Source organism: Salvelinus sp. IW2-2015, linkage group LG15, assembly GCF_002910315.2.
Source record: "Salvelinus sp. IW2-2015 linkage group LG15, ASM291031v2, whole genome shotgun sequence".
Lineage (NCBI taxonomy): Eukaryota > Metazoa > Chordata > Actinopteri > Salmoniformes > Salmonidae > Salvelinus > Salvelinus sp. IW2-2015.
The window spans coordinates 20673816-20698655 of record NC_036855.1 but is presented as its reverse complement, the minus strand read 5'-3'; the positions used below and the strand labels follow the sequence as shown (position 1 = coordinate 20698655).

Sequence of the window (24840 nt, the reverse complement as noted above, 5' to 3'; positions counted from 1 at the left end):
TGTTTGCTTAGGTATTTTTTTGTTTTGGCTCATTTGGTCTTCTATTTTTCCTATTTTCAGATGCAACTGTGGATAAAAAGGAGGAATGGTGGCCTGTCACCAAAGCAAGCTGATTTATACAAACAGCAGTAAATGATTTACCTAAATTGCACTAATCATTCATTGTTTATCTATTTTCAATATTTAAAGTTTGTTTTCATATTGTATTTGTCGTCAGTTAAAATTAACGTTGTGATCAATTTGATTGCCTTATATTTTAAAATAAAGAGCAGGTTTTTTTAAATTTTTAATAAGACTCAACTTTACCTGCTCTCTGTGTAATAGCACTTTCAGATGTTCTGACAGCAGATGGCATGCTTACACCATTTTGTTTGAGAATGTTTTATTTGACAATGATGGAGGATTTTAAACTTGATGTCTATGCAAAGTGGTCTTGATGTTCAGTTTCTCCCATTAATAATTTTCAGACTATAATGCTTTTACATTTTTAACCGTAGATTGCAGTTTTTAATTGAGGATATTGTCCATTCACTTTCATGACTCCTCATTGGAAGTGCTTTCTAATTCCACAGAGTTTGGATTTGTCTAAAGGGATATCAGTTACATTTTTGAAGATGGAGCATCACTAGGGTAATTAAGCTATATGGCAGAATTAAACTCAGAATTATTCTAAATAACTGTATTTGCCTGTATGTTGTGCAGGTAAACAGGAGGCCTGACTCGGTCCATTTAGACTTGGGTCTCAGTAGCTGCCCCACGGCTACATTCTCTTGGTCGCTTCCTCTGCATGGCTTCACATTTCATTTAAGAGGGTGCAGTAACCGCATTCTTCCTGTTCTCTCTGTTGGGATTACTGTAAGAAGGGTACTGAGCCTTCAGAAGGAGGACTGGCACCATGGTAAATAACCTTTAGAGTTCTGTAGCACATCAAAGGTCATTTGATCACAGGTTCCCAAATGGAAGGGAATTAAGTGATGTTTTCTGACTGACTAAAGAACACAGATCTAAAGATACACAAAATGCATGACTTAATTTGTACTCCAAGACACAGGTTCCAGTGACTGAGCCCTGCATACTTATCATGCAGCAGTTTTCTGTAACGTAATGACTGCACCAGCTAAAAAGACATGACTGATTGGGTTTGAAAGTACCACAAGACTGGTAGACTTCTGAGTTGAAGTCTCTGCATTACCTTTGAGAGTTAACAGGTTCAGGCAAGATTATTCAGTACACATGTGTTCCAAAAGTTATTTTCATTAAACATTGTGATGCCATCGAGGCTGAAATATTTTATTTACCAAGATTACATACTGTATCTCTCAAACCTCTAGTCGGAGAGGAGTAGTGGTTTTCATTACTTCACAAATATCAACATACAGTAACTGTCATATCTGGAAATGGAAGAGCTGAAGTCTGCACTCAGATTATCAACAAAATACACTTTTCCCAAGTTTCTCTTGTACACCTAACTCATTAATAGTATTATTAAGACATGGAACAAAAGTATCAAAAGATACCAAGGATATCACAATATTGATGGCAAATAGGTTTGCCAGTTTTCTAGTTTTTTTCTTATGTAGGCAATACAAGAAGAAGTTGGAACACAATTGGTCAGAAAAAGAACAAAGTCCTTGTGAAGAAGTTTGAGAATAAAGGGAGACCTTCTTAAAAGGTCATTACAGTCTCAATACTGAACCAGACATTCCTCAAGCACAAGTCGTCGGAGTAGCCCTCATTGCAATTGAAGTAAGCAAAAGTGTCKGAGTTTGAACCTCTCCTGCAGCCCACCTAATTGCTGAGGTGGCTTGTTTCACCTAATAGTATTATTTGTATATTTCCATAATGTGTTACAGTGGGAATCATCCAGGACAGGTCTTTCCCTTGTTCAATTATTCAGGGCTCAGTCACAGACAGTCATTAAAGTTTCATGGGAGGCAATTTGGAGGCAGTGCTGGTTGCTTTAGAAAACAAAAAGCCCTCGCTGCCTTTGGAAGTGCATGTTGTGAACTTGTGACTGAGGGAAAATGAAATTCATCATTACATTTGTGGACTATCATTGACACAGAAACTAGGTGGAATTGTATGGTGACCAAATGTATTTGATTAGGTATGTCACTCAAAGTTCTTCTCTCTCAAAGATAGCCTTATAGATAACCTAAAGAACTTGCTAACTCATTTGCTGTGTGAGACTGAGGAACACATCCACAAAATAGTCAGGAATTGTTGAATTGTTGAATGTTGAATGTTGAATGTTGAATCAAGACAACATTTAATACTGATGCACACAAATAGATGCCCCAAAAAGTTTGTCTCCTTATATTTGTCAGATTTAGAAATGTATTCTTGCCAGTGCTTAAAAACTAAGAGGTAACATGCACACTTAGAAATAACACTTGTTTTGGGAAATACTAATATTACTAAAATATGACTTTGATCATTCTGCATGCTTTGAATCCTCTTAACAGCAAAAGCATATGCCCACATAAATATCCTTGAGTAGAAAATGGGTCATGTAAGATTTTTTTAGGGAGGTAATTAAAACTTTGAGTGTATGTGGCTTGACATGGGATAATACATACACAACAGCAGCTTACTGTAATACATTGCTGATAAAGATTAGGTTGGAAAATATCTGAATCTCCTAAATAAAAATCCCAGGCAATTTGTTTTTAGAGATTACAAATATTTTACAAATAAAATGCAGTGCTCTAAATTGCTGACAGAAATCTTACCGAGATGGGAAAGGAAGTAAAAATGACATTCTTTCTCAAGGACAGTTAAATGTTCAGTTGAATTGCAACAACAACATTCAAACATGCACAGGCCAGGGACAGTGCATGACAGGCAGTCCAGTTTCTCTCATGGATTCATTGTTGAAGATGTTTAAAATGTTTTGTAGGAGGAACATCACACTACATTTTCTTTTCTATTCTTCTGTCTACTCTGTTGAAGTCTGAATATGTTTATTCACATTTACTCCTACAATAGGTCTTGATATTGTTCCTTTAAAGCATGTTTTCATGTCAGTGGCTATTGGAAAGATTTTATGCTTGCTCTATTCTTAGCGCCAACTCACACTGGTAGCATGACTACTTGCAGTGTTTTAATTTCCAATTGTCASGGTATAAATATTCCATTTGCTCTGGGCTCCATTCCCAGAGACTTTTTAAAACCCTGATTACCAAAATAAACTAAATTAACTAAAATGTYTTGGTTATTTGTCCCTAAGATGTTTATTACGTAAGTAAGTATTTAATGTTCCGAATGTGGTTACATGCAGGTATAAAATGTGGATTTTGGACATTGTATTGTGATGGAACTCCATTCCTGGTTATTCCTCCAATGTAACAACTATCTTTGGTCATCAGTCTATACTTTCTGCATTCATAAAACGCATGAGGGCATCACAATGTTATCCCTTGGGCTGTGCTGCCTGCCTACTGGCTGATTTGGCTTGATTGGTGTCACCTGTTTTGTTGTCATATCACATGCCAACTGCAGTGTATTAGTAATGTGAGCTAAAGTGTCCATTTTTGTAGTTAGTGTGGTCATTAAAAGGGCCACACCAGAAATGACTGTGAGCTCGAGTCAAAGTCCCATTAAGAGGTCATGCGAGGCAGCCTTTGTTTATTCATGACACATTTAAGTGAGTAAATGCAAAGTGCAACAATGGCTGAGTAGTGGCTAAACGTATGTGGACCCCCTTCAAATTGGTAGATTTGGCTATTTCAGCCACACTTGCTGACAGGCGTATAAAATCGATCACACAGCCATGCAATCTCAGCTAGAGCTGCCCCGGTCAACTGTAAGTGCTGTTATTGTGAAGTGGAAACGTCTCGGAGCAACAATGGCTCAGTCACAAAGTGGTAGGCCATACAAGCTCACAGAATGAGACCGCTGAGTACTGAAGCACGTAAAAATCATCTCAGTTGCAACACTCACTAACGTGTTCCAAACTGCCTCTGAAAGCAATGTCAGCACAACAACTGTTCGTTGGGAGCTTCATGAAATGGGTTTCCATGGCCGAGCAGCCGCACACAAGCCTAAGATCACCATGCGCAATGACAAGCGTCGGCTGGAGTAGTGTAACGCTCTCTCCGACGTTGGTCTCTGGAGCAGTGGAAACGTGGTCTCTGGAGTGATCAATCACGCTTCACCATCTGGCAGTCTGACAGACGAATCTGGGTTTGGCGGCTGCCAGGAGAAAGCTACCTGCCCAAATGCATAGTGCCAACTGTAAAGCTTGGTGGAGGAGGAGTAATGGTCTGGAGCTGTTTTTCATGGTTCGGGCTAGGCCCCTTAGTTCCAGTGAAGGGAAATCTTAACGCTACAGCATGCAATGACATTCTAGATGATTCTGTGCTTCCAACTTTGTGGCCACAGCTTAGGGAATGCCCTTTTCTGTTTCATCATGACAATGCCCCTTGCACAACGCGAGACCCATACAGAAATGGTTTGTCGAGATCGGTGTGGAAGAACTTGACTGGCCTGCACAGAGCCCTGACCTCAACCCCATCGAACACCTTTGGGATGAATTGGAACACCGACTGCGAGCCAGGCCTAATCGCCCAACATCAGTGCCCGACCTCACTAATGCTCTTGTGGCTGAATGGAAGCAAGGCCCCACAGCAATGTTCCAGCATCTAGTGGAAAGCCTTCCCAGAAGAGTGGAGGCTGTTATCGCAGCAAAGGGAGGACCAACTCCATATTAATGCCATTGATTTTGGAATGAGATGTTCGACAAGAAGGTGTCCGCATAATTTTGGTCATGTAGTGTATCTTTACTGTGCCTCTAAGCCTTTTATTTCCTGCATGGTTTAAATGATAAATGGCACGGAATAAACTGCATTACATATTGCATATGAAGAAAAATGATACTGAAATTACTAGTGTAGCCTACACCCGATGCCTTTATTTCTTGATATATTGGCTAGATGCTTTTAGCCTTGGCTTTAAGTTTAGGCCTGCAACCTAATATGCTTGTTGAAATCAACAAATAATCAGCAACGTTATTTTATTGTGTAGTAGCCTACAGTTCATTGTTCAGACATAAAAAAATGGTCTATTAATTTTGTGTATATTCATCCATCCATTTGATGGCAACTGCTGGCACGCGTTATGGCCAGGAGAGGGCATCCTTAATAGCCTTGTCTGGCGAGGCTGAGCGCACTGGCATTCGACAGAACTGTATAATTGTATGTATTTCTCTCATCAGGACCAGTTGCGACTGGACTATGGAGCGAAAACCTTTGCCAGTGATCTGCTTGGCTAAATCCCACCAACATAGGCTTTAACTGGCGCTTGCTGACTGGATTACACGCTTGCTGCTCGGGAATATCAGCGTATTTTGTTACTTGATAGGCTATTAATTTGGCGTTTCTTGAGTCAACCCACACATAGGCCTAAACTTATTTTCAAAGTGTATTTTTCCATGGGGGAATATGTTGTGTATGGGCTTTTACATCATAATCTGTTAGAGTACAACGCTTTGCTTTGTTTGTGTAATTGGAGTCGTGGTATGCAACTGATATAAGGATACGAGCGCTAAATAAGGCTACTCCATACTTACAAGACTTTTGAGCACAGCGGCAGGTGTGCACAGTGCAGTGCGTTTGGCTGCGGAGCATATTGGCTGCATTGACTTCGTTACACTGGTTAGTTGTGCGGTGTTGGTTATTTGTCCAACCAAATGAGGACTGCGCGTGACATGCGGGCTTTGGAGTCGAGCATCAGAAGGCTCTAACCTGTGGAAAGAAGCCGACAGCACGCAGACATGGGTATGTTGAAGACACTATGAAAGAATGTGTTCCATTTGCCCATATACATTGTGCTCATGTTAGACAAGACAACAGCTCAAAGGCGAAGGAATCACGTCATTGATGACATGATTGTTTCAAAACCCATATGTTATGTATTTCCTATGCTACTGGAATATATTGATAGGCTTATAATTTCTTCACAACATAGAGAAAATCCCTAGAGGCATAATGCCATGCAGACCCTCACACATTGAACGGAACACCATTATCAATCTGCCGCATGCCAATGCGAATGTGCCTCAGGGTAGGCTAGGGTAGCAGCCTTTATGGAATTAGCCTACCAGGCAGACAGCAGGTTAGAAACGATCTTGTATCTCAGATGTCTTGCTATTAAGTTACAGCTTTGATAACTTTATTCCTTGTCTCGAGATGGTAACCAGAGCGAAGACAGACTATGGTCACAACATAATACATATTTTATATATAATAGCCTAGATAAATCGTTTTCACTTTGATCAACAGGTTTGCTATGTTTTTGGTTTTATCAGTGTCTGCCTTCATTGGATGATGTTTTGACACTGTTCTCCTGAGCATAATGCCCCAGCTAACAAATCTAGGAAGATATATCGTTTTTGTAATGTTACCCATAACGTTCCCCTAATGTATGAGGGTCCAGATTTGCTGTTAGTTAAGGGAACATTATATCTATGTTAGCAAAAACATTCTGAGATTGTTTTTGTTGGTTCCCTTAATGTATGAGTGTCCAGTGTTCCTGTTAGTTAGAGAAACATTCTATCTATGTTAGCAATAACCTGCCATTTTTTTGTTGTTGCATGTTTTGGTATTAAATGTAGAACATTTCACAAACCAAACATACACAGAACATGGTTGCCATGTTCCCAGAATATAAGATATACATTTTCTAGACACATTTCATGGGAAGTTGGAAGAACATTCATGTGTCCAGTTTTCTGAGGGTTGGGAGAATAGTCTATCAATGTCCCACCAAACATGGTTGTCATGTTCTCAGAATGTACAATTTTAATGTTCTTGACACGTTTCATAGGAACATTGCAAGAACATGTGTATCAGTTGTTAGGATGTCGCCTAATGGTCCAAAATAAATGACCCCCCCCCATACATATCATGCATTGTTACTGTTGCCAAGGCCATGTTTGGTGAATCACTGATCCATTCATAGCTCTTTTTGTCTGTTGGCAAGGTTAGGGATACTCACACACAGTGGTTTTAACATAGTGTTTTCAACTTAGATATTTGACACACAATTACATTGTGCATGATCATTTATAGAGCAAATATTATTCGACATGTTGTCACCTGGGATTTGAACTCACAATCTCTTGGTTTACAGCATTCAGATCTTCCTGCTACGCCACTATGTCTATGTCATTTATCAGTTCATTTGACTATACTCTCATCATTGATTTGATTGACTTATTTCAACAATTTAAGCACTTTCTGTATTGGTATCTAATGTTGGTGGGGAATATTAAGCTGTTTTAATGATACTCCTCAATCACTATGATCAATACAAGTTTTCGTGAGTGTACTTTTAACAGAGCTGAGATGTACTTAATCCTATTATTTACACATATCAAGTTGTTTCACATCTACACAAGTGCTTAGGGAGGAGGGGTTATGGTTTATTCTGGCTAGGGCCTAACTATACTGGCCCAATAAGCACATACCCTAGAGATATCCCTTATTGAGACAGTTGTTAGGGTGTTTGTCATTGGTGCTGGTGGCCTGGGTTCAAGACCTGCTAGGGGAGTCACCCTACACTGACATTCTTAGCAATATATGTTAATAATGTTATTATTTGGCAACAGTTACAACACACGTATCTGATCTAATTCAAATTAGTTTCTCATTGAAAGATGGGAATCGGTAGAATTCTACATAGTTCTCTTTGAGATGCTCAGCTATCTTCTTTTTGAAATCCACACCACATATACTATGTAGAACTAACATGTGTCTCTCATTAGGAATCACATCAGCTCTCCTCATTGCATTTCCAGTGGCTTGTATTCATGGATGCCAAGGGAAGCCAGGCTTCCCCCAAAAATGTACCAAGAAAAAAATGAACAAAATCATTTATTATTTCGTCTCTCTGTGTTTCATAAATTTCTTTCAATTCACAGGTGGCTGAATGTATCTCACCAGAGAAAGCATTTGAGCGAATGAACAGGCGCCCCTCTGTCTCAGTATGTGTAGCGTATCTACCTGATGCTGTCTGGTCAAAAAGAGAATGCCATTATTGCCGCCAGTATAATTGACTGCAAGGGAAGCCAGCGACCATTTGGCCTCCCTTGATAAAATAATAATAGCCAATCAGCGTTGAGCTAAACTGGGTGAGCTCAGCTATGAATGGTCCTGGTGCACCAAAAAAAGTGTCAAGGAAAGCCAGTTTGTATTTGGCTTCAGACCAATCACATCAAAAGCCAAACGTCATTGACAGAACAAAAATTTGAATTGTTGCATCTCGTGGTGGTAAAATTGTCCCTTTCCTAAATCAGCCATGGATGGAGATAGGGATTTAGTCTGAGCAATGATTATAACGACGATTCTGATCCAACCATAAATTCACTCATTGTGCCCCTGGCCTAAGAGGATGGAAGTTTGACATGTAGCTAGATGTAGTATGCTAATGTTAATTAGATGGCCTGGCGTATCATTGCCCACGAAAGGAAGTTAGGCTAGCAAGCAAGCATTTTAGCCAGATAGCCTAGGACAACAACACATTTAAATCGTGTACTATAGCTTGTTTCCGGTCACAGGTTCAGGAATGGCTGAAGAAATCACCACATTTATCTAAAATGAACCCTACAAATAGCACTGTTGTGAGCCATAGTCAATCAATCAACAATAAAATAGTACTTTTAGTAAAAAGATATATCTTTAACCTACAATCTGTTGATACTATGCGATTAGACCAGTTCAGAATTTATGTGAAACATCACAGAACAGTTGAAAAATATGGCACATGGAAATCATAAACAGGCGGTTTATGGAGATAGGTGGGATGGACTGAGAGTAGCTGAGGTGTGGGTTTAAAAGCTCATGTTCAATAATAGTTATGGCTGAAAACATGATGTATATTGTATTAGTACTATCTATCCAGATGTAATGTATATCAAAAAATCTAATTACTTTATTCTTGCTATGTAACTACTGTAAAAAAAAACATGTACAGTATGTAAATGTGTGTAGAATGTTCAAACAAGGTACTTTTTTTTTTTTTTTACATCGAAAGGCCCGAAAAATAATAATAATAGTAATACAAAATATAAAACCATTTAGGCAAAATTAAAGAGGAGGATGGCATCGTTTCTCTACAAGTAGGGTTTCTCTACAAGTAGGGGGAGTCAACATGTTTTTTCTACACACACGCGCATGCAGGCACACACACAACAGAAATCAGTACCATGGACAGCCAACATCATATTTATCTTACGTTGATTTGACACTAAATCGTTTTTGGTATCTTTTAGTTGTCGCTGTATTACACTAAGCAGAGGTGATTAGATGATGTTGAAATGTTGAAGTTGAAATGGTGCTGGAATAGGAGGCAGCTCCTGTTTTCTTTGCAACTTGCGGTAACTCTCCGTGGTTCTAAATAAATAGTTGTTTAGTTGTCCGAATATGTTGGAAACATTACCTTGCTTGACCATGCTGTAGGTCATGTAACTGTTTGTTCAATGCAATATGTTTTATGCACTTCACCGGACAGCCACMGTGTCTTATTGTCTCGGCCTTAGGCCTATACAGTATACCACAGTGTCAAGGAATATGAACGAACAGGTTATAGAGCAAACAGTGCGATTATCATAACACAAAGGTTGTAATATGCCTTTTTTTCTGGCTTCCCTGGTGAGTTTTCTCAAGCACCGCTTCTGTGCATTTCTATCTGTAACATTCCTAATTTGTTGCCAAAACATGGCCCAGGTGGTAGTGTTGCTTCTGATAGAAACATGCTCAGAACATAGTTGCCATATTCTCAGAATATCAGAAATGTGCATATTTACAGTAGCATGTCTTATACTTTCTCACATTTGCCATTTAAGCAATGATGATGCCAGTTATACCAAAACAATACACAACACAGAGTTCCAGCTCCAGGTTTTAATGTGTAAATTGCAACAGAATCACTTGGGACAAATCACAGACATCACAATATGTTAAAGGGGGCAATCTGCAGTTGAACATCCATTCTTGAACTTGTAAATGCATGATATAGATGGTATGTGGTGTGGATGTCAAGAAGACAATGGAGAGATGCTCAGCTATATAGAATTAATAAATATTGATAATTCATGAAAGGTAGTGGAAATGTGGTCATAATTCATGCTCAAGGGGTAATCCTACAGATTCCAATCTTTCAATGAGACACTCATTTGAAATAGATCAGATAAGTGTGTTGTAACTGTTGCCAAATAATGACATTAATATAAATTGCTAAGAATGTGACATTAAGGTGATTCCCCTACCGGATCTCAAACCCAGGCTATCAGCACCAATGACAAGCTCCCTAACCACTCTCCCAATAAGGGATATCTCTAGTGCATGTGCTTATTGGGCCAGTATAGTTAGGCCCTGTCCAGAGGAATCCCTAATGCAGAGGTTCGCAAACGATATTTTGATATCTGAAAATTCTCGCGACCCCAACCATGTTATTAACAGCCAATGTTTACTTTTTTAATTGGGGCTATCGCAGTCAATTGCAAAACAGTATTTCTGATTGTATTCTCAACTCACCATCATATACGTTTAATGTGGGGCTATGACAGTCAATTGCAAATTAGTCTGACATATTTATCTTATCTTACCACCACTAATGAGATGGGTGTGCTTGATGCATGTTGCGTCGGAGCTTCTCAAAGTCAGGAGGCGTGGTCGATATTCAACCTGGATCTTTATTTATTTTTTATGCAGACGAGAGCACTGAATGAGCATACCATAAGTTTTAATGCTTGGAGGGAGACGGCACAGTATTCTCTGAGTCAGGAACCAAAGCTCTTCCGTAGTGACCCGTGAATGGGTTGTCTGCAGCATTCGGTCACATGACAGCTCGATCAGCTGTTCGATTTCACTTACCGGCATGTCAACTGAGCCAGGATCACAGTCAGGTGGATTTAGCTGAATCGGTCACTCATCTGTTGAATTTGTTGGTATTTCCCCTGCATGCTTTGGTTCAGTTTGTTGAGTTTCCAAAATATGTCTGTTACCTAGGCAAGGAGACACATTTATTTTTATTACACAGAAAGTCTACAAAGGCTGTTTTTTACATCCATTGCAGATGACAACAGTTCCTCTCTCAATTCGAAAAATATTTCCAACAATTTCCAATTTCCAATATTTCCTCTCGGTGTGAAAATAGAACATCTGATCCCATATCTCCACATAGTTTTGCGAACAGGCGTGTGCAATGTAGTTTACAATCAAAATTACGTTCTGAATATCTCAGAGTTTTGCACTCAGCTCTTTTTCCACCAGTTGCTCTCGGTGTATCCATTATAGCTAAGTGGGTGTAACATACAATGCGTCCATATGGCAGAGGGAGACATAACTAGAGTGCAGAGGACTGCCAGCCGTTCCGTGATAGAGTTTTTGAGTCGTTTTCCTTTTGATTACTAGCTATAGCATCAATGCTTAGTTTCACAGGGTTATCTGACAAAGGTTTTGATGTGAGTTCCTGTGCCTCTACCTCCCCATACATTGCTTTCATCATATCAATTGCAGCTGATAATATCAAAGTCTCTGTAATAGTGCGTGGTTTCATAGCTTAGTCATTCACCAAATGATTGAAGTGCAGCCTTTTCCCACAATCTAAGGGCATTCTCTGTTTGAGTTTTAACTTACTAGGCAAGTCAGTTAAGAACAAATTGTTATTTACAATGACAGCCTATGAACAGTGGGTTAACTGCCTTGTTCAGGGGCAGAACGACAGATTTTTACCTTGTCAGCTCAGGGATTCGGTTACTGGCCCAACGCTCTAACCACTAGGCTAACTGCCGCCCTGGCCTCCACAATCACCCGACCTCAACCTAATTGAGATGGTTTGGGATGAGTTGGACCGCAGAGTGAAGGAAAAGCATCCAGATTTGAATAATTTAAATTTTTATGGTTAACCACATTACAATGATTTTGAGAGACAAAGACGATATTATTTTTAAAAAGTAAAGATTTTTAACCAGGATTTTGGAAATGCTCCCGCAATCCCATTTTAATATCAGGTAACCCCACATGGGATCGCGACCCCTAGTTTGGGAACCGCTGGCCTAACCCCTCCTCCCATAGGCACTTGTGTATATCTGAAACAACTTGATAGGTGTAAGCAATAGGGTGAATGTGCTGAGTCAATCTCAGCTCTGTTAAAATTACACTCAAGAAAATATTTTATCGATCATAGTGATTCATGAGTATCATTAAAACAGCTTAACATGCCCCACGACATCAGACAACTATATAGAAAGCTCTTAAATAGCTGAAATAAGTAAATAAATTCATTGAAGTGAGAATAATCAGATTAATTTATACAGTACCTTACACAGACATGGTGGTATAGCAGGATTCAGGAAGATCAAAGTAATGTGAACCAAGAGGTTGTGAGTTCAAATTCCAGGTGAGGACATGTTGAATAATAATTTCGGATGAATTGAACACGCACAATGTTGTCATGTGTGTCAAATATGTAAATTGAAAAAACTGTATCTTAAAAGCATTGTGTGTGAGTATCCCTAACCTTGCCAAGAGACAAAGAACTATGAGTGGTTCACCAATCAGGGCCTTGATGAGCTTGGTAACATGACATGATGTATAATGATCTTTTTTGGACACATTTTTGCAACATTCCCATGAAACTTGTCTAGAACATTCATGTCTTATGTTCTGAGAACATGGCAACCGTGTTCTGTATATGTTTAGTGGGATATTGATGGAATAGTCTCCTAACCCTCAGAAAACTGGACACAAAATGTTTTTGCAATGTTCCCATGAAACTTGTCTAGAACATGAATATCTTATGTTATGAGAACGTGGTAACCACGTTCTGGGTAAGTTATATTTGACATTAAGGGAATGGTCTCTTGGAAACATTCCTTGCACATCACAGGAACATTTCTATGAAAACGTTAGTTCATGACCAAATTAGACTCTTAAGGGAACGTTGTGGGAACATTTTTTCCCCAGGGCAATGTGTTACATAGAGACAGAGAAATGAACAGGGCAAGGGAATCATGGGCTGATTCTTATGGATTTTTCTGTATAATTGCCAACCAGAAACATAGCCGAGCCTACCACTGACTCTTTAGTCTTTTTCTGTCTCAGTCTCTATTTGCATTTATGCATACATTGTTCACAGTCCCACAACTGGGCTGGCCAATTGTTTTCCAGATACCTCTCTTGCCCCATGATATAGTACTCCACTAAATGTCCAATTACTGCAATGAAAGTATTATGACATGTGAGATGGAAGTTAACCACTTTTATAACAGCTTTTATGCCACATAGACTTCTTGTGGCTTGAGCTCACATGCATGGGTCACTAATATATTTTCTCAAATTACAAATCCCCATCAATTCTCTTTTAATTTACAAATATTACTGCTTGGCCATTCTTTTAATAGTAGTTKATTCCAAAAAAATTCAAGCGCATGATTCCTTTATAGCTGCTATACCTCTTGAACTACTAACCTTCAATATTACCTCACATTACTCTCAATATCACCCACAGGAATACAACATTGATGGATGTGATTGCTAATTAATCTATAAAAGCACACCAGCAGCTGAACACTTGCAGCATGCAGCTTTTGTATTTATACTGAACAAAAATAAAAACTCAACATGCAGCAATTTCAAAGATTTTACTGAGTTACAGTTCATATAAGGAAATCAGTCAATTTAAATAAATTCATTAGGCCCTAATTTATGGATTTCACATGACTGGAAACACAGATATGCATCTGTTGGTCACAGATACCTTTTTAAATAGGTAGGGGCGTGGATCAGAAAACCAGTCAGTATCTGGTGTGACCATTTGCCTCATGAAGCGCGACACATCCTTCGCATCGAGTTGATCAGGCTGTTGATTCTGGCCTGTGGAATGTTGTCCCACTCCTCTTCAATGGCTGTGTGAAGTTGTCAGATATTGGCGGGAACTGGAACATGCTGTCGTACCCGTCTATCCAGAGCATCCCAAACTTGCTCAATGGGTGACATGTCTGGAAAGTATGCAGGCCATGGAAGAATTGGGACATTTTCAGCTTCCAGGAATTGTGTACAGATCCTTACGACATGGGGTTGTGCATCATCATGCTGAAACATGAGGTGATGTGGCGGATGAATGGCACGACAATGGGCCTCAGGATCTTGTCACGGTATCTCTGTACATTCAAATTGCCATCGATAAATGCAATTGTGTTCTCTGTCCCTAGTTTATTCCTGCCCATACCATAACCCCACCGTCACCATGGGGCACTCTGTTCACAACGTTGACATCAGCAAACCGCTCACCCACTTGACACCATACACGTGGTCTGCGGTTGTGAGGCCGGTTGGACGTACTGCAAAATTCTCTGAAGCAGGTTGGAAGCAGCTTATGGTAGAGACGTTAACATTAAATTCTTTGACAACAGCTCTGGTGGACATTCCTGCAGTCAGCATGCCAATTGAACACTCCCTCAAAACTTGAGAGATCTGTGGCATTGTTTTTAGAGTTGCCTTTAACTGCCCCCAGCGCAAGGTGCACCTGTGTAATGATCATGCTGTTTAATCAGCTTCTTGATATGCCACACCTGTCAGGTGGATGGATTATCTTGCCAAAGGAGAAACGCTCACTAACAGGGATGTTAACAAATTTGTTCAGAAGATTTGAGAGAAATAAGCTTTTTGTGAGTATGGAATATTTCTGGGATCTTTTATTTCAGCTCATGAAACATGGGACCAACACTGTACATGTTGCATTTATATTTTTGTTCAGTGTAAGTTAGATGTTTTACCACACAGTACCACAACCACTCTCCATTATTCCCCTAAACAACCCCTAGGTACGGTGCTTTCATTCAGATCAGTGTTTCTCAACCTCTGACCGTGGATAGGCACTGGTCCCTGGGATGAAACCGATTTATTCTCATCTCAAGTGCTAGTTTGAATGTAAGCGGTTCTAGAAGCGGGAAGGACTATAGCCTGCTGGTCCCCTAAAACAAGTTGATAAAGCTTGTTTAAGAAAATAGTGCAGAAAAGTAGATAATATTTTCCCTCCCACTTCATTCATAGTGTCAACATGTTTATTCTCAGCATGATCATTTTAACAGATACTGACAAACATATACACCTTTTGAGTGTCCTTATCTTTTTTCCCCGTGTCTGCAGGATCCCTGATGCGACGTAGATGGCTCATGATCCCATTGTTGGTGCAGGGCTGGCTGCTAGCGTCTCCAATCAGTGTTCGTGAGCGAGCCTGTCCTCAAAGCTGTAGATGTGATGGGAAAATAGTATACTGTGAGTCCAATGCCTTCCGGGATGTGCCAAACAATGTGTCTGTGGGATGCCAGGGCCTCTCTCTGCGCTACAACAGTTTAGTGAATCTCAGAGCTAGTCAGTTCTCAGGCCTCAGTCAGCTTGTTTGGCTTTATCTRGACCACAACTACATTAATACAGTGGACAGCCAAGCCTTCCATGGGGTACGGAGGCTCAAGGAGTTGATTCTCAGCTCTAACAAGATCACACAGCTACAAAACAACACTTTCCATACTGTCCCTAACTTACGCAATCTTGACCTTTCTTACAACAAGCTGCAGGCCCTCCAGCACAGTCAATTTCAGGGCATGCGGAAGTTGCTTAGTCTCCACTTGCGGTCCAACTCCCTGAAAACGGTCCCAATGCGTGTTTTTCAGGATTTGCGCAATTTGGAGTTCCTCGATCTTGGCTACAATCGATTGCGAAGCCTGACTCGAAATGCTTTTGCTGGACTGCTCAAGTTGATCGAGCTTCATTTGGAACACAATCAATTCTCAAAGATCAACTTCTCTCACTTTCCCCGCCTCACCAACCTGCGGGCACTCTATTTGCAATGGAACCGAATTAAGTCAATAAACCAGGGTCTAACCTGGACGTGGACGTCCTTGCAAAAACTGGACCTTTCTGGAAATGAACTGCAAGTTGTGGATGCCAGTACGTACCAATGTCTCCCCAACCTACAGACCCTGAACTTGGACTCCAATAAGCTTAGCAACATGTCCCAGGAGACAGTGGATAGCTGGATCTCCCTCACCACCATCAGCCTCGCTGGTAATGTGTGGTACTGTAGCCCTACCATCTGCCCCTTAGTGGCCTGGTTGAGGAACTTCAAGGGGAACAAGGAGACCACTATGATTTGTGCTGGGCCTAAGGAGGCCCAGGGAGAGAAAGTGATCGATGCAGTAGAGACATTTAGTATCTGTAAGGTCACTCCCACCACCCCTTTTGTCTCAACCACAGCCTCCCTCAACATCCCATCTCAGCCTGAGCTCCTGCCCCTTCCCACGTTGCTCAGGGTTGAGGAGGAGTTGACTCGCAGTGCTACGACCATTCCGTCTCCTTCAGGGGTCTCCCCTACCACCCCAGAGCAGGACTTTGAGTATGTGTCTCTCCATAAAATTATTGCTGGCTGTGTGGCACTTTTCCTGTCGGTGGCTATAATTCTCCTGGTTATTTATGTGTCCTGGAAGCGCTACCCCAACAGCATTAAGCAGCTCCAGCAGCGCTCCATGGTCAAAAAGCGGCGAAAAAATGTGCGGGAAACAGAAAGCACTCTCAGCTCACCTCTGCAAGAGTATTATGTGGACTACAAACCTGCAAACTCTGCAACTATGGATGTGCTGGTTAATGGGACTGGACCCTACACATACACAATCTCAGGCTCCAGAGAATGTGAGGTATGATCCATTTCCACTGCGGGGCACCAGAGGTAAATTTCTCAGTGATTTTGGGGATAAAAATATATTTTACATGATCCTTTTGCTGTTTGTTTGTTGGATAGGAAATATGAGTCAATGCATCGTGACTTGAGTCATAACATGCCAGGCTAGTTCAGATCCATTTGTAAACCCAGGTCATGTTGTAAAGTACAGTATGCCTCTTTCAGTCAAAAAATAAGTATCATGAATTGATTAAGAGAGAGTGAAGCTTGAGCTTTCCTGCACTCCTGTTTGAATATATATCTCACTGTAGGCAAAATATATATATATATTTTTTTTTACGTACCATATCAAGTCACTGTGCAGTGAGTCTTTGCCTATCGTGTATATTCGCTACAACAGCATACCTTGCTGATGGCTTTATACAGTATGTGGTAAAATGTCACTATTGTCTTATTTGAACTCTCTCACTCTCTTACTGACTATCTTGATTGTGATAAATTGACAGAGGCTATACCTTTATCACCTCTCGGGTGTAATGGCTGGTATATTACATGACATTAAAGCTCAGTAAAGATATTGAATTATCAAGTACAGGAGATCCTCAGTAGAAAACACTCTATTTCTATTGAGATAAGTTCGATCTACAGTATTATCTCAAACATGGCCTCTCTCTCTCTCTCTATGCCTCTTTCATTAGATGTTTCTGGTTCTAGCCAAAGAGGTGCAAAACCAGGCAGGTTTTTGTTGACAATGTAGTACCACAGTAAGCAGATGCCCTTGATGTTGTAAGCCTGCAATCAGGCTGTTTTCTTACAGTAAGAAAGACCTTGATTTTATAAACAGAAAATTGGAAGTATGCATTGGAGATCTGAGACTGAGTGAGAGGCTGTGTAGCGAGCTACACTGAGTGGTTTAGAACTGAGTAACAAAGGAATGTATACTGTAAAGCAGTGTTTCCCAACCAGGGGTACTACAGGGGGTACTTGAGAAGACTCATGAGACCATAGGCCTACTGGTAAAATGCACATGAGGGGTTCTTCAGGGGTACTCGGGGCAGAGCAAAATTCAGTTTTGAAAAAGGTTGGAAACCACTGAGGTAGAGGTAGAAGGGATAGGTAGAGTAGTGAGGAGAAGGAAAGTTGAAAGAAGGTTTTCCCTTTACTACTTTTACCCTTTAACATATCACCACTATTTTAGCCAACCACCTGTGTTTCCTCTGATGTCTCTCAAAGCCTCATTTGATAAAGATTAAGCGGATTTATGGTCATCAGTTCATTGATTTGTTTCCCAGACAAAATAATTATTGGAAAGAGAGGGGACGTTGCGTAATTGCGCAACCAGATAAAAAAAATTCTGACATAGGGTGCCCCAGTAGATCTCATACTGTTAAGCTTTACAAATTCAGCATAATAATAATGTGAACTGATATTATGGCCCTCTGGCCCCCTTAATTACAAGGCATCTAATCAGATTAAGCCAGTCTATTTCGCACATTTTGCCTTACAACTGCAGAATTACAGTATACCATACATTGAAATAATACTTATCAAAAGTAAAGCAATGGCATTCATATTTTGACTACTGAAGATGGAAATTCATGCTGCATAGCTTATTTTTACATGACCATTTCTCAGGACCACAGACAGATGCTAAGGAGTTGAGGGAGGAAGTCGCACAGAAATTCTTATTGATTTGCACATGCTTAATTAGGCACTTTTGCGTGTGCCCTCTCTTTCCCTGATGCCATGTATCTGTCTTTCCCTGTATTGCTGCTTGTTGGCTTTTGGCAGAATGGCAGATAATGATTAACAGGGCATGCTTTGTTTAGGGAGATATAGTAGGGCCACTTAAGTCTGCACCTTTCTCTCTGACTCAGTGTTCCCTTTGGTAGCCAAAAAGCCCATACACATTGGAGTGGAGAAAGGTTGCTCATGAATTGCACCAATATTATAGAAGGTAGTTTCTATTTCCTATAATATTTTAGCACCACATACCAGTGCTTTGCCTCGTTACAGTATGTTTTTCTTCATTTCCTCCTCAAGTATCTCAAATCCCACATAACATACCGAAGGCGAAAGCACAAATGTATTTTAGATGCATGTTCTCAGTAATGTCATCCATTATTAATTGCACAGGTGCAGAACAGTTTCTAGTCAGGAGGACGTCCTCTGCAGAACATTTCTCAACCACAGTCTGCAGGAGAAAGCTGAGATGAGAAGAATTGAGGCAGTCTGTCTATCTTGCTCTTATATGAGAATGGGGCGATTCCAAACCAGGACAGCCCAGAAATATTTTGGGTATCTGAAATTGTCATGGCAGTTCTCACATAGAAACTTAATAATAGGGAGGGAGGATGTTTGACATGGTTTTTACATTTGTGTCACAATTTGTTTTTAGAAAATCATGATGAACGTTAAGAATCTGTTCTTAACTGGCTTGCCTAGTTAAATTATGGTTAAATAAAAAATAWAAAAAAGTTAGCCTGACGACTCAGATTAAAATCCTTCTGCTGCTCTATCGTTCGCTGCATACTTTAGTCTGAGACTGCCATCATTGAAGTCATTTGTGGTGACTATGGGCACAAGGGGTGTTATACAAAAAAAGTTTGGGTAACCAAGCAAGATGAAAGTTGTCATTTTAGGCCCTTTTTAGACTATACATGCCTCCTGTAAGACCCTATTGTCCGTGAACCGTACCTGATACAAACAACATCTTGGTATATTTATGCTCACAAAATGTTACATTAATTTATTCAACATCAAAAATATTTATATTAATATTTCAAAAGTACCCTTGCATCCTGTAAAATCCTATGATCCGTGAACCGCACATGATAGTAGACAACATCTTGGTGTCATTATACTCCTTACAGTGTGCTTTAAGATATTATATTATCTCAATGTACTSCTTTTGATTTTGTTCATTTCTAGACATGTTGCTTGGAAAAAATATTTTCAAACCGGTGTGCCTGGCACCTACTAACATACCCCGTTCAAAGGCACTTCCATTTTTTGTCTTTCCCATTCACACTCTGAATGGCACACATACACAATCCATGTCTCAAGGCTTAAAAATCCTTCTTTAACCTGTCTCCTCCCCTTCATTTACACTGATTGAAGTGGATTTAACAGGTGACACAAAAAAGGGGATCATAGCTTTTACCTGGTCAGTCCTCCCAATGAAGTATCTATGTGACAATTTCCAGAACAATCTGAGATCCCCCCCKAAAAAATTTGGGCTGTCCTGGCTTGGATTTGTCTAATGTGGTATATGAGAGCACTAAATGGAATACTTAATCTGGTTTCTGTTGGCAGAATAACTAATAGCCTTGCAGATGAATAGAGCAGAGGTTTTCCTCATCTCTATTATCCCTTGTCCTCTCCTCCTCAATGGGCAGCCAGAGCAGTTGGAAATGTAATAGGATTTCTGTAGTTCTCTTTTATGCCAAACATCAGAATGCAGAGCAAGCTTAAACATGTCCTCTGAATATGAGACAATTAACATTTGAATTACATTTATGGTCACATTCCAGTTTCAGGTGGAAACATTTCACGCCCKAATAGCCCTACTTTCTTGTCTCTACAATCTCATTTTGCCCTCCCTCTTGCTTTGTAATGTAAAAGCTGTTAGTTTGTGTTTTCAAGCTGTGCTCTCATGTTACAACCTGGTCTCAGAGAATTTTGTATTATTCTGTATGTACAGTACCAGTCAAAAGTTTAGCCACATCTACTCATTCAAGGGTGTTTATTTTGTACTATTTTCTACATTGTGTAGACATCACAAATAGGAAGTAACACATATGGAATCATGTAGTAACCTAAAAAGTGTTAAACAAATCAAAATATAGATGCCAAGAGTGTGCAAAGCTGTCATCAAGGCAAAGGGTGGCTACTTTGAAGAATCTCAAATATAAAATATTGACTTTTTTGGTTACTACATGATTCCATGTGTTGTTTCATTGTGTTGATGTCTTAACTATTATTCTAGAATGTAGAAAATAGTAAAAATAAAGAAAAACCCTTCAATGAGTAGGTGTGTCCAAACTTTTGACTGGTACTGTAAATCCGAGACACACCATTTAGTATGATATGTTACGTTTCGTATGGTATGTATTCATTTGTGGATGTCCATGATCCATTTCGTATGATATGTTACCAATTTGAAAAACGTACACAATGTTACAAATTTGCAAAATGTACAAAATGTTTCAAATCTGAATAGCTGGCTAACATTAGCTAGGCTAGGGTTTATGGTTAAGGTTAGGGCTAAGAGATAGGTTAAAGGGTTAAGGTTAGGGTTAGGGTTAGAGGAAGGGTTAGCTAAAAGAGTTAAGGTTAGGTTGAGGGGAAGGGTTAGCTAACATGCTAATTAAAGTAGCTAAAAAGTAGTAAGTTGTTAATTAGCTAAAATTGTCCGTGAGGTTCAAACACACAACCTTTGGGTTGTGTTATACGGCTACTTATCCACCCCGACCAACCACCCTCCTTCCATTTTTGGCTTAAGTAACCTTCTGTGTATGTAACCATATCAAACGTAACATATCATACTAATTTGAGTGGCCCATATTTACTATGTTACATCTAGTCTATGAGACCAGGCTGTATGTCTGTGTCATTCAGTAGAGAGGGAGATGTAATGATATAGTAAAGCACAGAATCTCTCCTTCCTCTATGGCTCCCCTGGTCTGTTTATGTTTCAAGTATCACTCCCTTTCTTTGAAATCAAGGAAAGAGTTTCTGTATAGGTTGATTTGATTTATAGAATTTAGATTAGAGTATGAGTATGGCTGAATCAGACATAGAGTAATCTCCTTGGTTAAACAGGTGGACAGCATCCTCCTAATATTCCTCAACAGCACTCAATGGCTAGTTCATGATACCACTATTCAGATTAATCTTTTAATCAGAATGGAGATGCCATGACCCAGTCCTTTATACTGATCAATTTTCCCTCCATTTTCTGAATGGAAATATATTTGACTGATAATTGTTTACAGGTTCCCATGGTTTTATACCATTCTTACCTCATTTATCATCTCTGCTACAGCTTCTTGTAGCCTATAGAATATCAATAGATGGAACTTTTGGCAATGGAAAACATGATATTTCCAACTCTTTTTCAATGGAAGAATCGTAATCAGATCCATTATGATTTAGTTTGATACGGTTTTGTCCATATCAGTGGTGCTGACATCTTCAGTGGTGCTGACATTTTAAATGTGAGGTTATTGCTGTTCTGCGCTGCATCCATGTCGTTGTCATGTGCTCCATTTTGTTTTGTTGTTACATTACATTTTGTGTGACAGAGAGAGTGAGCGGATGGAAGTGGATTGGGAGGAAAGGGAGAGAGATCAATGTTCTGTAAAACATTCTCATCACAGATAAATCAGTGGGTGAGATTATCCTTTGACCGGAGAACAGAAGCATTTCATCAATTGGAGATCAGGAATGTGTATCAATCTCCCCCCCCATGCATGTTTGACATTATTGAATCCTCCCGTTTATGGCAATTCTTCTCGATCTCAGTCAATCTCTTTCTGTAGTGATTGAAGCCCAACGTCCAGAGAGTATGCTGGAGGGCATGCTTAGCAAGAGAATGGTACTATCCAGTGTTTACATGAGTGACAGAAGAAGTTAAGTTGTTTAAATAAATGCATTTGTACCCAAATAAACAGGCGTTATAAAACACAATGTGACCATCTGTGTACTAACGACCAAGAATATGATGAGCAAGACACAAACTGGTGTGTGTGTGTGTGCATGCTTAGAGAATTAACTGAATTTGACACATTATATGTATGGTTGTGTATTGAATCAAGGCTCTGCATATGGAAAAGTCTTTATTGTGTCATCTTAACATTGAGTCTGGTTTCATTCACAATTGAAGGCCAATCCTTGAACATATGTTGAGTGGGCATTGTTTTGATATTCTTAGAAACTATTTGATTGAAGTGTATTGTAGCAAATTGGCAGAGCTGCCAACCCAGATATGTAATGGAGCCCTGTGAGAGCCCAGGCTAAAAGGTTAATTGGTCGTTATCCAGTGATTGATGTCAAGGTTGTCTAGACATGCCAAATTAGCAGTGTCTGAGGTGAGATGAAGATGGGTAATGGCTCATGAGACAGGGGGTAGCCTTGAAGCTTATACACAATTGCTTTGGGAGAAGTTAGAAACAATATGCTGCTCAAAAAGCTGTCAGATACCATGAGGCTGATTGATGGAGGGACTTTTGACTTTTTGGGTATACCGCCCTCAAAGGTTCAATTGATTTCATCACACTCACACTGCTCATGGCAACCTTGTTCTCAACTCTTTTGATCAAAACAAACTGTAGTTGGAGACGTCAGGTTGACTATAGCTGAATTAAAGCACCTCAAACATATGTTGATAAAACCCCATTTCTCACAGACTAGTTGTAGGCCTGTTTTATTACAGAATTATGTGTATGCATCACTGAATACTCATCAGCTAGCACCCATTATACAGCCATTACAGAAATCTGAGGGTCTAAATCTGAAGCTTGCAGTACATAGTATGGAGGAAAGATGGGGAGGTAAATATTGGTGAGGTAGTGTCAAGATTTAAGGGCACTGACAACCTGCCTGGTTTTAGACCAACTGAGTTATAGTTCTCTCTCTCTCACTTCCCCCCCCCTCTCTCTCCTATCCCTCTCTCTCTCTTTCTCACCTTCCTCCCGCTCTTTCTCTATCTCGCTCTCTCCCTCTCACCTTCCTATCTCTGCCTCTCATTAATCATTTGCTGGTGACACAGACATTGCGCTGTGGCTCAGTCCCTCTGAAGGTCATGCCTTGTGAATCAGCAGACAGGACCCAGAGAGCAGCTCTACAAACAGGGGCCTGTAGCTGGCTCTGGAGAGATGCTGAGTTCATGTCCTACACTGGGGCTCACAAATATTATGTGTCAGACAAGCAGAGGGAGTTCAAACAGGCTGAAATCTGAGAAAACACGGTGCTTTTTGACATTGGATTGTGTTTGTGCGAGCCTGACATAGAAGGCTACATTTGTTTTCCATATTTTTTTACACACTTCAAAAGCACTTGCACTGATATTTGGACCCCCATGTCACTGATGCCTCTCAAACAAGACTGCAATGAATCAGCATCTGAATACAAATCTGCAATGTGTTTTTTTGTTGTTTTGGAAAATTTCATTCGCTTGAATTTACTTGTATTGCATTGGCTTGGTTATTTTGACAACATGAATGCTTGTATAGCATTTGTACATCTGTCCTCAACGGGGGTCTGATGTAGTTTTTAGTGAGGAAAAACCACCCTCTCTTCTTCCCTCCGCTTTCTTCTCTTCTCTCCTCTTTCTTTCCTCCCCCTTCTCCTATTCTCTCCTCTTTCTTTCCTCCCCCTTCTCCTATCTCCCCCTAAGCTCAGCCAGCCTTCATGGGAGTGCATACAATAAACAGCTCAGAAGGCTTAGTGGCCAGGGGTCCTACTAACCAACTCATTTCCCCACAAAATTGTATTTGTGCCCTTATTTCCACCAAGGTCCTCTCAACACTGCCTCGGCCACAATGAGGAAAAAGGCCACCAGGCTGGCAGAGATGTTCCATTGGGTAGAGGTTCAGTTACTTCAGTTGTCATGGAGCAATAAATGACAAATTAAGTGGCTGGCACCAGCTACTGCTAGGGGGAGGCCGCTTCAGAATACTAATGTCATTTCTGTCTGAATCTGGACGAGGAGGAGGGGGAAGTCTCAGGTTTGGCATTAACTGGAAGAATTTTTCGCTTGATATGTTGAAATGGATTCATTGGTAGCAATCTCTTCAATAGAGCCATTGTGGCCATTGCTACAGCATGGACACAACAGTAACAACCAATAAGGATGTCATGGAGAGGCATTCTAACCTTTTTGAAATGACAGTATAATGGGAGGATATTTATTTGTCTATATAGGCTAGGATAATGACATTAAAACCACACATGCCGTCTGTGACGGGGACTTCAGCGTGTGTGGGAGTGATGAGGAGTGGCCCATCTGAGGAGATTAATGGTTAAACCCTAATCTGCTTGTGTTATTTATTTCTGAAGAGAGCCCTGTTGGATAATCAAACTGTGGCAAAATGGATCCATTACCCCTTGTAATCAATTACATTTAGTGCCTCAATCCTGCATGGCTGAAAGGCAGAT

General features: G+C 40.2%; 1 protein-coding gene across 1 annotated transcript in view; it reads left to right on the top strand.

Moving 5' to 3' along the window:
• Positions 1–5232: 5232 nt before the first annotated feature.
• The window catches only part of LOC111973789 (leucine-rich repeat transmembrane neuronal protein 4), a 63285-nt gene continuing 43677 nt past the window's right edge, over positions 5233–24840 (top strand). The window contains exons 1-2 of the mRNA XM_024001201.2: positions 5233–5777; positions 15153–16728. Coding sequence (XP_023856969.1) covers positions 5774–5777; positions 15153–16702 — 1554 coding nt within the window. The 5' untranslated portion in view covers positions 5233–5773 and the 3' untranslated portion in view covers positions 16703–16728. The remainder of the gene's footprint in view (positions 5778–15152; positions 16729–24840) is intronic.